Genomic DNA, 15879 nt, shown 5'->3' on the forward strand with positions numbered 1-15879 from the left:
CCTGGAAGGGTCCCAAAATTACCCCGAAATAACTCTGACGGGATCCCGGACAGATCCCGAAAATCATTCAGAACTGAGCTCTGAAACGTCCCCAAATAATCCAGAAATAGTCCGGAAAAAGTCCCGAAAAAACTCCGTCGGGATCCCGGACAGATCCCGAAAATCACCCAGAAATTATGCCGGAGGGGTCCCAAAATGATTCCGAAATAGTCCCGAAATGACCTTGAAGGGATCCCAGACCGATACCGAAAACCATCCAGAATTGATCTCTAAAGGGTCCGCAATTTATCCCAGATAAAGTCGCGAAAAAACTACGAAGGGATCCCGAACAGATCCCGAAAATCATAGAGAAATTATCCCGGAAGGGTCCCAAAATGATCCCGAAATAGTCCCGAAAAGCCGCGAAATAACCCTGACGGATCCCGAAAACTACCCAGAAATGATCTTTAAGGGCAACTGACCCCGAAATAGTCGTGAAAAAGTCCCGAAATTACCCCGACGGTATCCCGAAAACCATCCAGAAATTATCCCTGAAGGATCCCCAAATGATCCAAGAACAGTCTCGAAACTCCCTGACATTTTCCCGAAAAAGTAAAAAAATAAACCTGACGGGATCTCGGACGGATCCCGAAAACGATCCAGAAATGATGCCGGAAGGGACCCCAAATGATCCCGAAAAATTCCCGAAATTCCCCCGATGGGATCCCGGACGGATCCCGGACCATCCAGAAATGATGCCGGTTGGTACCCCAAAATGACCCCGAAATAGTCCAGAAATGACCCCGTCGAGATCCCAGACGGATCCCCAAAAGTATACAGAAATGATGCTGGAAGGTGAAATGATCCCCTTAAAGAAAGATGAAAAATGAAATGATCCCCTTATAGTTCCGAAATGATCCTGACGGGATTCCCGACGGATCCCGGAAACTATCCAGAAATGATGCCGGAAAGGTTCCCAAGTTATCCCCAAATAGTCCCGTAATTACCCTGACGGTATGCCGGACGGATCACGAAAACCATCCGGAAATGATGGCGAAAGGGTCCCCAAATGATCTCGCATTAGTCGCGGGTTCCGAAATGATGCTGACGGGATCCCCGAAGGATCCCGGAAAACTATCCAGAAATGATGCCGGAAAGGTTCCCAAGTTATCCCCAAATAGTCCCGAAATTACCCTGACGGTATCCCGGACGGATACCGAAAAACATCTAGAAAAGTGGCCGGAAGATACCCAAATGATTCCGAAAAAGTCCTGAAATGATCCAGACGGATCCCGGACGAATCCCGAAAACTATCCATCTAGGTACCCCAATGATCCCGAAATAGTCCCGAAATGACCCCGCCGGATCACGGGCCGATCCCGAAAAAGTCCTGAAATGACCCCGACGGGATCCAGTACGGATCCCGAAAATCATCCAGAAATGATGAAGGTAAGTACCCAAATGATCCCGAAATAGTCCCGAAATGATCCCGACGGGATCCCGGACGGATCCCGAAAACCAACCAGAAATGATGCCGGTAGGTACCCCAAATGGTCCCGATATGACCCCGTCGGGATCCCGCACGGATCCCTAAAACTATCCAGAAATGATGCCGGAAAGGTCCCCAAATAACCCCCTAATAGTCCCGAAATTACGCCGACGGAATCCGACGGATCCGGAAACCATCCAGAAATGATGCCGGAGGAGACCCAAAATGATCCCGCTAAAGTCCCAAAATGACCCCGACAGGGTCCCGGACGGATCCCGTAAACCATCCAGAAATGATGCCGGTAGGTACCCCCAAATGTCCCGATATGACCCCGTCGGGATCCCGAACGGATCCCTAAAACTATCCAAAAATGAAGCCGAAAGGGTCCCCAAATGATCCTGTATTAGTCGAGAAAAAGTTCCGAAATGACTCCGACGGATCCCGGATGGATCCCGAAAACCATCTAGAAATGATGCCGGAAGAGACCCCAAATGATCCCGCAAAGGTCCCAAAATGACCCCGACAGGATCCCGGACGGATCCCGAAAACCATCCAGAAATGATGCCGGAGGAGACCCCAAATGATCCCGCTAAAGTCCCAAAATGACCCCGACAGGGTCCCGGACGGATCCCGTAAACCATCCAGAAATGATGCCGGAAGAGACCCCAAATGATCCCGCAAAAGTCCAAAAATGACCCCGACAGGATCCCGGACGGATCCCGAAAACCATCCAGAAATGATGCCGGAGAGACCCCAAATGATCCCGCAAAAGTCCCAAAATGACCCCGACAGGATCCCGGACGGATCCCGTAAACCATCCAGAAATGATGCCGGAAGAACCCCCAAATGATCCCGAAAAAGTCCCAAATGACCCCGACGATATCCCGGACGGATCCCGAAAACCATCCAGAAATGATGCCGGAAGAACCCCCAAATGATCCCGAAAAAGTCCCGAAATGACCCCGACGATATCCCGGACGGATCCCGAAAACCATCCAGAAATGATGCCGGAAGAGCCCCCAAATGATCCCGAAAAAGTCCCCATATGACCCAGACGAGATCCCGCACGGATCCCGAAAACCATCCAGAAATGATGCCGGAAGAGCCCCCAAATGATCCCGAAAAAGTCCCCAAATGACCCCGACGAGATCCCGGACGGATCCCGAAAACCATCCAGAAATGATGCCGAAAGGGTTCCAAATGATCAAGTATTAGTCGCGAAAAAGTCCCGAAATTACCCCGACGGGATCCCAGACGGATCCCGAAAACCATCCAGAAATGATGCCGGCAAAGCCCCCAAATGATTCCGCAAAAGTACCCAAATGACCCCGACGAGATCCGGACGGATCCCGAAAACCATCCAGAAATGATGCCGAAAGGTTCCCAAATGATCCCGTATTAGTCGCGAAAAAGTCCCGAAATGACCCCGACGGGATCCCAGACGGATCCCGAAAACCAACCAGAAATGATGCCGGAAGAGCCCCCAAATGATCCCAAAAAGTCCCAAATTACCCCGACGGGATGTCGGACGAATCCCAAAAACATCCAGAAATGATGCCGGAAGGTCCCAAAATGATCCCGAAATAGTCTCGGAAAGTCCAAAATTACCCTGACGGCTTCCCGGATGAATCCTGAAAGCCATCCTTAAATGACCCCGAAAGCCATCCAGAAATGATGCCGGAAGGGATCCCAAATGATTCCGAAAAAGTCCCGCAACGATTCCGACGGGATCCTGAACGGATACCGAAAACCATCCAGAAGTGATGCCGAAAAAGTCCTCAAATTATCACCTAATAGTCCCAAAATGACCCTGACGGCATCCGGACAGATCCCGAAATCCATCCAGAAATGATCTTGGGAGGGTCCCAAAATTATCCCGAAATAGTCTGGGAAAAGTCCAGAAATTACCCTGACGGATACCGGACGAATCCTGAAAACCAATCTTAAATGATGCCGAAAAAGTCCCGAAATGACCCTGATGGGACCCGGAAAGGATCCCGAAAACTAACCAGAAATGATGCCGGAAAGGTCCTCAAATGATCTCCCAATAGTTCCGAAAAGACCCTGACGGGATCCCGAACGGATCCCGACAACTATCCAGAAATGATACCGAAAGGGCCCGCAAATGATCCCGTATTAGTCGAAAAAAGTCCCGAAATGAACCCCGACGGGATGCTGGACGAATCCCAAAAACCATCCAGAAATGATTTTGGAAGGGACCCAATGATCCCGAAAATCCCGCAATTATTCCGACGGGAATCTGAACGGATACCGAAAACCATCCAGAAGTGATGCCGGAACGGTCCTCAAATGTTCACCTAATAGTCCCAAAATGACCCTGAGGGCATCCCGGACAAATCCCGAAATCCATCCAGAAATGATCTTGGGAAGGTCCCAAAATGATCCCGAAATAGTTTTGGAAAAGTCCAGAAATTACCCTGACGGGTTCCCGGACGAATCCTGAAAGCCATCCTTAAATGATCCCGAAAAAGCCCCGAAATAACCCTGACGGGATCCGAAAGGATTCCAAAAACTATCCAGAAATGATGCCGGAAAGGTCCTCAAATGATCCCCTAATAGTTCCGAAATGACCATGACGGGATCCCGAACGGATCCCGACAACTATCCAGAAATTATGCCGAAAGGGTCCGCAAATGATCCCGTATTAGTCGAGAAAAAGTCCGGAAATGACCCCGACGGTATCCCGGACGAATCCCAAAAACCATCCAGAAATGATGCCGGTAGGTATCCCAAATGATCCCGAAATAATCCCGAAATGACCTCGTCGGCATCCCGGATGGATACCGTAAATTATCCAGAAATGATGCCGGAAAGGTCCACAAATGATCCCCTAATAGTCCCGAAATTACCCTGATGGGATCCCGGACGGATCCCGAAAACCATCCAGAAATGATGCGGAAGAGCCCCCAAATGATCCCGAAAAAGTCCCCAAATGACCCCGACGATATCCCGGACGGATCCCGAAAACCATCCAGAAATGATGCGGAAGAGCCCCCAAATGATCCCGAAAAAGTCCCCAAATGACCCCGACATACTCCAGAAAAGGTTCCGAAATGGCTCCGAGGGAATCAGGGACGGATCGCGAAAACCATACAGAAATGATTGCGGAAGGATCCCAAAATGATCCCGAAATAGTCCGGAAATGACCCAGATGGGATCCCGCACAGATCCAGAAATGATCCCGGAAGGGTCCAAAAACTATCCGGAAAAGTAACAAAAAATTCCGAAATGGCTCCTACGGCATCCCGGACGGATCCAGAAATGATCTCGGAAGGGTCCCCAAATGATCCCAAAATGGTCCCGAAATGACCCTGATGAATCCGGCAAACCATCAAAAATTAAGCCGGAAGGGTCCCCAAATGATCCCGAAATAAAACAGAAAAAGTCACGAAACGACCCCTAGAGAATCCCCAAATGATCCCGTATTAGCCCAAAAAAGTCCCAAAATGACCCTGACGGGATCCCGAAAGGATTCCGAAAACAATACAGAAATGATGCCGGAAAGGTCCTCAAATGATCCCCTAATAGTCCCGAAATGACCGTGACGGGATCCCGACAACTATCCAGAAATGATGCCGAAAGGGTCCGCAAATGATCCCGTATTAGTCGAAAAAAAGTCCCGAAAGGACCACGACGGATCCGGACGAATCCCAAAAACCATCCAGAAATGATGCCGGTAGGTATCCCAAATGATCCCGAAATAGTCCCGAAATGACCTCGTCGGCATCCCGGACGGATCCCGAAAATTATCCAGAAATGATGCCGGAAAGGTTCCTAAATGATCCCCTAATAGTCCCGAAATTACCCTAATGGGATCCCGGACGGATCCGAAAACCATCCAGAAATGATGCCGAAAGGGTTCCCAAATGATCCCGTATTAGACGCGAAAAGTCCGAAATGACCCATCCAGAAATGATGCCGAAAGGGTTCCCAAATGATCCCGTATTAGCCGCGAAAAAGTCCCGAAATGACCCATCCAGAAATGATGCCGAAAGGGTTCCCAAATGATCCCGTATTAGTCGCGAAAAAGTCCCGAAATGACCCCGACGGGATCCCGGACGGATCCCGAAAACCATCCAGAAATGATGCCGGATGAGCCCCAAAATGATCCCGAAAAAGTCCCCAAATGACCCCGACGAGATCCCGGACGGATCCCGAAAACCATCCAGAAATGATGCCGGAAGAGCCCCCAAATGATCCCGAAAAAGTCCCCAAATGACCCCGACGATATCCCGGACGGATCCCGAAAACCATCCAGAAATGATGTCGGAAGAGCCCTCAAATGATCCCGAAAAAGTCCCCATATGACCCCGACGAGATCCCGCACGGATCCCGAAAACCATCCAGAAATGATGCCGGAAGGGTCCCCAAATGATCGCGAAATAGTCCCGAAATGATTCCGGAATAGTCCCGAAAATGTTCCAAAATAACCCCGACGGGATCCCGGACGGATCCCGTAAACTATACAGAAATGATCCCGGAAGGGTCCCAAAATGATCCCGAAATAGTCCCGAAAAAGTCCCGAAATTACCCCGGCGTAATCCCGGACCGACCCCGAAAACCATCCAGAAATGATCCCGGAAGGGTCTCGATATGACCCTTACGGGATTACAAATAAGGTGAAGCTAATTATAAAACCATGTTAATAAGGCAGCAGGCGCATTGGAGCGAATAAAAATTTAGATAGAAACATACAGGTAAAGCTAATAAAAGCGTGCTAATAAAAACAATTGATGGAGGGCGGATGGCGGGAGTAGAGGAGAGGACCACTGATCGTTCCTCCAAAATTGTCTAGATCTCGTTCTGTATGTACCAGATACCAAAAACTATTGATTTAGGAGAAAATTTAGATTGAGTTATAACAATTTATGGATTTACACCAGAGGGGGAGATAAAGGGGGGCGGTCGGAGGGTGTCCACTGCTTACTTTGTAAGCCTTCGACTTATTTGACCCCTTGAGTCTGTGATATTGGTGAAGGCCAGTATACGTAAAGTTATAATGTGTAAAAATTATGAAAAATAATTTCTCGAAGGGTCGTGGGACCCCCACCCCTCTTTCAATGTTCGAAAAAATTTCGCTAGTAGACTACTGTCTGTGTCCCAAATTTCATCAAAATCCGTGTAGCCATTCTGGCGTGATTCAGTCGCAAAGACGAAAAAATATAATAATTAAATTATAACTGTTCCTAGGGGGCGGGGACCACGCCCCTTTTGAAAAATATATAGCTAGTAGATCCTTCTAGACTATTGGCTATATGTGTGCAAAATTTCATCCAATTCGGTCCAGCCGTTCTTGCGTTATTGAGTCACAAAGACAAACGTCTGGACAAACATCCAAACATCCAAACATCCAAACATCCAAACATCTAAACATCCAAACATCCAAACATCTTAACATCCAAACTTTCCCATTTATAATATATATTAGATATTAGATATTAGATAAAAATACGGCAGTGCGCTGCCTCTTAATATCCATAATAAAGCCTTCTACTTTTAAAGGTTGCAACCTAGTTGAAGTAGTTTCAAAAATATCTATTAGAAAATTTATGACATGAGAGCAGTTTCATTATAAAATTGTTGTTCAGTTTAGCCAAAATGACGACCAAGTCCTGTTTCCATGTCTTCCATAAGATTTTGCTAGAGCTCGTCAATAATAGGAAGCATCTTTAATGACCATAGCCTATTAAAACTCGCCACAAAACCTTCCGCCTCAACAGCTTGGAAAAAGTTTTCGTGGAGGATGATCAAATTTCTCGAGGTGAAAAAGGTGGAGAAATTAGAAAGAAAACTCTTATTTGGCGAGCAAAATGTATTGAGAGTTCGATGATGTTGCCTTTAACTTGCAGTAGTCTACATGGAAAGCAATGCTGACCCTTTCTGGAGGGGAAAGGATTTTTGATATAGGAAAATAACTACGAGAAGAGGCAGTGTCCTGTGGAAACCCTTATTTAATTCTTCCGTACTTAGATATTTTATTCCTAAATTGTGTGAACGGTTGCCAGCAGCTCATATAGATTGCAGTGCTCCTTTAATAAGATACAATTTTTCCGTCAATACAGTATTTTTCTATTAACTAAACTCATATAGACAAACTCAAGAAATAAGTCAGACCATAAGAATCAATAAATTGAAGTACATCACGAAACAGTGTATATTCTTGTAAACTTTGAACACACATTATATTTGCAGTTTGTACTATGGACCATCTTTTTCCCAGCATAAACTAAAAATCAGCAACACTGCTGTGCAAATCCTACAAGTTGTTTTTACTTAAATTGCTTTTTAAGGGTGCCACAAATGGCATATGTGTGCCGAAAAACTTATTTGTGCAAACATAATAGTCCCTTTGTAAACTGATATTTTTCCATTTATTGCTATCTTCTTGTTATCTTTTTACAATATGTATTTTCACTATTACCTTGTTATGCAAAAGCAACTTCACACAATTACTTACACACTTAAATTTATGTGTATATACATCCGTATATGGCGTTGACGTAGACATTCTGTTAAACTGATAAGATATTGACAAAAGTCCAATTGAAGCGTTGGCAAGTACACACGAACGCATATGGGTATGTGTGAAAAACTTTGCTATCATGATGATATCTATACATACTGTACCATCACCAAATGTATAAGGAACTAAGGAAACAAAAAGAAAGAAAACAATTTAAGTTTATGCAAACAAATTTGTAGAACCAAAATATTTAGAAAGGAAAAAATTTAGTTTCTTTGCATGTTCGTCATGACGGCAAAAATCAAAGAAATAAATAAAACCTTGATATGAAAATAAAATAAAATAAAATAAAATAAAATAAAAAAATAAAATAAGATTAAGATAAAATATTATTAAGAAAAAATTTATCATAACAATAATAATGGTAAAAATTATTGTTAGGCCTTGAGCTCGACTCGAACCCGCGATCTTACAAATCAGTAGGCCGATATAACAACAAAAATTGTTAATACATCCCAGAGTACGGGGAAAAAAGTGTCAATAAAATATGACACTATGGCAGGATTGCGATCAAACAAGCCCAATTTTCACATCCATTCTGCAACAGATGTCGCAGTGTTGTGAATATCAATTGCCACGAACCAGAATAGAAGTAGGATTAATGAAGACAAACAAAAAACCACTGTGATGGCTGAATGGTTATAGCAGCGGCGCCTAAACGTTGCCGATGAAGGAATTTAGCAGTTCCCGAAATGGATCTATACAACGAGCTTTGGCAGTTGTCTAAATTTTTCTTTCTTCTATTCTAATTTAAAAATTTTTTCAATTAAGAAAAAATTTATCATAACAATAATAATGATAAAAAATTATTGTTAGGCATTGAGCTCGATTCGAACCCGCGATCTTAAAAATAAAATAAATATATAAAATAAAATATAATAAAATAAAATAAAATAAAATAACATAAAATAAAATAACATAAACTAAAAACAAATAAAACAAAACAAATATGAAATAGAGTAAAATGACATAAAATAAAACAAAATAAAATATAATAAAATTAAATATTTAAAATAAAATAAAATCAAATGAAATAAAATAAAAAATAAAATAAAATAAAATAAAACAAAATATAATAAAACAAAATAAAATAAGATAGTATAAAATAAAATAAAAAATAAAATAAAAAATAAAATAAAATAAAACAAAAAAATAAAATAAAATAATTTAAATTGAAATAAAATGAAATGAAAACAAAATTTAATAAAATAAAATAAAACAAACAAAAAATTTAATTAAATTAAATAAATTTAAAATAAAATAAAAAACATAAAATTGATCAGAATAAATAAAAATAAAAAAGGCATATAAAAAAAACGTAAAACTAAGTTAAAAAATAAAATAAAATATTAAAAAATTAAATAAACGCAAATAAAATAAAATAAGCGATAAATAAATAAATAAAATACAATTATTTAAAATATAACACAATAAAATTAAATAAACTCGATTTTGAATCGACTAGGTATCGGGTTGTGTTTAAGCGACTTAAACTATGAACATTTTTCGTTCGTTTGCTTCAGTAGCCATTGAGTGTGCTTGTAATTCTCAACTGGTTAGTGAAATATTCTAAAGACATAGTTTGAGTTTTTTAATTAAAATCGAGGTTCTTCGGATGGTGTGCTAATACATCAGAGCCGAGTGCTCGCCTCCATATCACACTTTGAAGGGGTTCTTCAAATAGAAGATGAGGTGGCTCATTAGAGCAAAACCTCAGAGTGCCCAACTCTCGCCCCAAATTAAATAAATAGAGGTTTTTCTTGTAGAAAATGGGGTGCCAATACCTCAGAGCCGTCCCGTGCTCGCCTCCATATCACATTTTAAAGGGTTCTTCAAATAGAGGATGAGGTGGCTCAGTAGAGCGAAGCCTCAGAGCCCCCCAGTGCTCGCCCCCACATTAAATAAATAAAAGGTGTACTGATGCTATGCATCCTCCCATGACTTAAATACACCAATAACACTAAAACTACCCAACTCAATAAATGGAATACATTAAATCAAAAACCCCATAAACTCAATACAGTCCATTAATAATAATAATTTATAAATTTAAAAAAAGGAATGCTTGGTGGGAGTTGAACCCGCAACCCCGGGCGTTTGGTCGGGTACGTCAGCCACTGTGCCACGACTCATACGCTTACAAGCACATAAAATTACTCATTTATAACTCTTATTAAACTGCTCGCCCTCAATTGCCCAAAGCTTAGACATGGTCCTTCGAGCCGGATGACTGGCTCGTATGGAAGTTTCATTAGACGACTAAGCCGTCTAAGGGGGGAGTATGTTTAAGCGACTTAAACTATGAACATTTTTCGTTCGTTTGCTTCAGTAGCCATTGAGTGTGCTTGTAATTCTCAACTGGTTAGTGAAATATTCTAAAGACATAGTTTGAGTTTTTTAATTAAAATCGAGGTTCTTCGGATGGTGTGCTAATACATCAGAGCCGAGTGCTCGCCTCCATATCACACTTTGAAGGGGTTCTTCAAATAGAAGATGAGGTGGCTCATTAGAGCAAAACCTCAGAGTGCCCAACTCTCGCCCCAAATTAAATAAATAGAGGTTTTTCTTGTAGAAAATGGGGTGCCAATACCTCAGAGCCGTCCCGTGCTCGCCTCCATATCACATTTTAAAGGGTTCTTCAAATAGAGGATGAGGTGGCTCAGTAGAGCGAAGCCTCAGAGCCCCCCAGTGCTCGCCCCCACATTAAATAAATAAAAGGTGTACTGATGCTATGCATCCTCCCATGACTTAAATACACCAATAACACTAAAACTACCCAACTCAATAAATGGAATACATTAAATCAAAAACCCCATAAACTCAATACAGTCCATTAATAATAATAATTTATAAATTTAAAAAAAGGAATGCTTGGTGGGAGTTGAACCCGCAACCCCGGGCGTTTGGTCGGGTACGTCAGCCACTGTGCCACGACTCATACGCTTACAAGCACATAAAATTACTCATTTATAACTCTTATTAAACTGCTCGCCCTCAATTGCCCAAAGCTTAGACAGGTTGTTATCGAAAAATTATAGATTTACCAGCAAAACTTTATCGATTTGGTATGTAAAAAATATCGATTATTAACGGAAAAGTTTTGTATGGTACCAAAATTATATCAATTTTTTTTGGAAATGTATAGATTTGTTATCGGAGCGTTACGTGTCCGTTATAGATTTGTTATCGAAAAGTTATCGATTTGTTTCTGGTAAACTTACCACCGCTTTTGTTTAACTTCAACCCCCGGCGACCTTAATTAAAAAAAAAATTTTTTGCAGACGTACACCTGTTTGTTTACACATCGATCTTCACCAGTATTAGATTCTCACAAATTTTTGTTTCTCAATTTTCTGCAAATAATGGAAAAGAAATTGGCTCATGGTCATTTATGCTTTAAAATTTATATGTACGGCCTGAGTCAAAATAAAAACGGGATTGGGAATTCCCTTCCCATTTACACTAAATTCTCATATTTATTATGTTTTTTTCAAGGATAGCTAGCACCAGGCTTCCCTTTGACTCAATCAAAAAAAGAAAAAAATCAATATCCTTCGTACCACCTTAATATATGTACATGCACATGTCTGCGTCGTTATATTTTATTAAATTATTGAATTATAGTTGAAATAGATATTTATGTGCGTATACTAAATTTATAAGTTCTACTCTGTTTTGTATTTTGAAATAACTAAAAACAATTCTCAACTATCCCATGCGATTGACAGCTGCCGCAATAACCGCATGAAAAGTTTTGCAGCTGCCAGTTCGCCTTTGTTGTGGCTAGTTACTACTACTGACAAGGAGAATACAAATCGTAGAGGTTTGTGGAAGTTTAGTTTTATTTTTAAACTCTATTTCAATTTTTAAATTTGATTCTTCTTATCTATATTTACACAAGGAATGAGTTCCTTTCAAATTTAATGCATTCTTAAATTTTCATAATTGGTGTGATATGTTGATGATTAAAATAATGATACTAGGAGGCCTTCAATACAGATATCGACAAGTCTAGCTGCTTTAAAGCATCGGTTTTTGAAACTAATTATTCTAATATGCATTGTTATAATTAATCAGCGTTTATCCGTCCGAAGGTTTTTGGCCAATCCGTAGCAATCCACGCCAGCTAACTCTACTTCGCGATAACTGAATGGCGTACCAAGGGAGAACAAATACTCCTCCATATACCTCACTCAACTGAGTGGAGGTAACTCCCTTCCTCTGCTTTCAAACTGCGCTGTCAGCTGAAATATTTTCTTGGCCGAAGCGTATTCGTCCATTCGACTAATATAATTTTAGTGAAAACTTGTTTCTTCTTATCGCCACACTATATTTATATCTGCTCTATGAGCTTTATAGCTTATCATTCATGTCATCTTCACCGTCTATGATCCCAAACCATATATAAGAGCAGGTATTATGAAGGACCTGTGGAGCGCGATATTTGTTCGTTAAGAGAGGACTCTACTTTTAAATTCCATAACATAATTGTTGGCCCTTGCTTACTATTCTATCATTGTTTTCGTTGTAAAATAAAGTCCTCAGAGAGGCAAAGTCCATCACAGACCCAAATTTATATCTTTCCCACTCCCACTCTCTTTCACACCCCCATTCCTGCTCCCAATCACACTCTGTGTACCATTCTCAAGTCTACCCTACTTCCACGTCCTCTCGCTTTACCAATCTGAATCTCAATCTAAGTGCCAATCACGCTTCCACTCCCATTTCTATATGAACATAATCCAAAACATTTTCATACATAAATAATATTCTTTTATATTACTCCTGTTTCAGCTCCTACTACTGCTCCTGCTTTCCTGGCTTCAGTGGTACAGATTGTGGCCGTGGACCATTGTGTGAAGATCCACATACAAATATATGCCAAAATGGTGGCACATGCAAGTGAGTATTAATAAGCACATTGTTTAATTAAAGGCCAACCAGTTACACACAAACATATACGCAACACTTGAAATCACGAGTACCTGTGCGTATACGTAACATTTATTTTCATTGTATAAAAATTAAATACAAGTGAAGGCTTATACACGTGAGTACGATAAAAAATAGATTTTTTGTAGACTTTGGCTAAACAAATCTTACTTATGAAACATAAAGTGAAGATAACAATATTGACTTCGCCTAGGTTATGGGACACGAGAACGAAACAAGTAGATATTCGGCGAAGGTCTGTCATTTCGAGGGCTTCCATTTGTCAAGCATTGGACTTAATGATGTGGCAAATATAAGTACATTGGTGACAGAAGAGGATTTATTGAAGACATTCCGAAGATTCCGAGGATCATCAGGACCTGGTCAAGTGGGGCGAATAAAGCTCCAGCGACTGAGAAAGGAGTTGGTAACATGCGGATTAAATATCAGAGGTAATAAGTCCCAACTACAATCACAACTACGAGAGGCCATGGAGTCAAAAGGAATAAATGTGGAAGAGTATGCCTTTTACTTTCATGACGATCAGACAAAAAACAAAAAACGGAAGAGAAAATGAAACACCGTCGACATTGGCGAACACATAATTGAACTTTCCCCATCTGCACACACGTCCACAATATTATCACAGCTGAAGACACGTATTCCAGAAATTACGACTCAAATAATATCATTGATAGAAGCACAGGAGACCCGTTTAACAGAAATGTCGTCGCAAATATCAAGCGATATATTAGTTCTACAAGAAGCCTAGGAGATACATATAACATCCAAGCTGGAAACATAGTTGAAAGAGCAACAGGCGCGTATATCATAAAAGCTCAAAACACGAACGAACGAAAAAATAATGCAGCTTGAGAAAGAAATCGAGGCCGAGGTGGATGCTTTGAAATGTCATATACCGGAGTTGCAAATAAATGGTCCAGCTTTTCCAGCACGTAAGTCAATCCTTTGATGGTTATATTCCATTTCAAGTCTTTACCCTACAGGTTGAGAAGACTGCAACAGTGAATAACTGAAATGCTGAAGACAAAGTTGCTGCACTATTCGTGGCATTGAAAGGACCGGCTGCTGAAGAAGAACGGAACAGTGCTGATCGCTTTAAAAGACGTAACAGAAGCAACCATAGGGAGTAGATATGCCAAATGGAGTTGTCGAATTGCATGAGTACGCGGCGGACATTGAAAGATTTGCTCTCGAGAGAGTAAAAATAAATCTTAACAAGTTTAATTCGTTATGTCGAAACCTACACTGACTCAGGGAACACCCTTTGTCTAAGTCGTGTGGAAGTAAAAAGGCCAGACTGGGTGAACAAAAAATTGGAAGCAATGAAATAAGCGCAACAGCGGCTTAACCAAATAATCATATACTTTGAGTGCGGGAGGCTAGATCACAGGAAATGAGTTGACAAATGAAGGAGAAATACTCGCTGAACCGACGATATACATCCCAATCCGTTTGGGAGAAATAAAAAGGAGACTGGAGTTGCATATCATCCATAAAGCAGGAAAAGCGTGGAGAAACTCACGGCGCTGCAAAATGTCTAAGCTGATATGCAAAGTATAAGATATTAGATTCACAAAGTGGTTCATATCTCTAAAGAGAGAAGACCTAAGGCTAACGATGGGCAAAGCAACTGGATACTGTCTTCTGGTGTCACACATGCTTATAAGTTAGGTCTGGTCAGTAATAGCAGGTGTACAAAGTGCGAGCAGAAGAAAGAAATGGTTGAGCATATTCTGTATTCGTATCTTGCGCATGCTAGGTCAAGTTTTCAGCTGTTAGGGGCGTTAGAGCTGCCAGATCTTGAGGCATCAATTAAGGTAGAAAACTCCTAGTATTTTCCAAGAGGACAATCCTATTCATTCCATAATCCTATCTGAGTCGGTCAATAGGAGAATAAACTCATTACATGGAGAATGCATAAATCAATCGTAATCCGTCCTCATCGACCCATATTTAAGTGTGAAGTGGAATCTAAAGATTCAAATATTTTTCCCAATTCCAAAAAAAATCCACATTGAAAATATCCCAGTAAATATCCAACAATGCAAAGTAATGCTCTTAAATATTGCAATAGAAAATAAGTCAATGAAAATAAAATAGAATAATATCAAAATTAAACTCAGCATACTAACGATAAGGCTGTCATCACGTGCATAACATAAGCGTTGAAGCTGAGTGTCAGTCAATCAGTTGGCATAGCAGTAAACAATCAAGTTATTGCTTGTAAAAAGTGAAGCTATGGGAACGAAAAGCTGTCACCAGAATTGACACTTATCATGCATCATCGAGCAAGTCTTGTGAGGACCCCAAAGCCGAGGACTTTGTATCCTCACAACATACACATATCTATATATTTTTGTAAACAACATACATTGTGAAATAACTTGGAGTTTATTGTTGAATTTATCACTTATACATTTTATATGAAATATACATATGTATACCTTTATAAATTATACTCTAAATGCATATATCCGGTTGTATATTGAATTGATAATTATTAAATTGAAGGACAAATTAGACTTGCGCACTTTTGCACGCAAGCAAAGTATTTACATTTTCGCAAACATAAATTTTAAATATAGGATCACCCTAACACGCATTGAATATTTGGAAGGAAGGTAGATACGCACAAAACATAAAAATGCAGCGGTCGATCAACCCTTTGCACACTCAAAATCCAATGTACCCAGTTACAAATACAACATATGTACATAATAACTTAAGTGAACGGAGATCAGCAGCACGTCGTCGAAATAAGCGCCGCTACTAATTGAAATTTCGTTATACATATTTACGCACTAGCATACAACACACCAACGCACGCCATACAACAGAAGGCAGAAGCATTGGGCAAAGCAAAACACAACATTAGAATCAGGTGACCACAAGCAAATATACAAACACACAA

General features: G+C 40.8%; 1 protein-coding gene across 1 annotated transcript in view; it reads left to right on the forward strand.

The window, feature by feature from the left end:
• LOC137241500 (serine-rich adhesin for platelets) overlaps positions 1 to 15879 on the forward strand; it is a 759406-nt gene that overhangs the window by 164982 nt on the left and 578545 nt on the right. Inside the window, exon 2 of the mRNA XM_067769103.1 lies at positions 12807 to 12914. Coding sequence (XP_067625204.1) covers positions 12807 to 12914 — 108 coding nt within the window. The remainder of the gene's footprint in view (positions 1 to 12806; positions 12915 to 15879) is intronic.

The sequence above is a fragment of the Eurosta solidaginis genome, chromosome 2 (genome assembly GCF_040869045.1).
Source record: "Eurosta solidaginis isolate ZX-2024a chromosome 2, ASM4086904v1, whole genome shotgun sequence".
NCBI classification, from domain to species: Eukaryota; Metazoa; Arthropoda; class Insecta; order Diptera; family Tephritidae; genus Eurosta; species Eurosta solidaginis.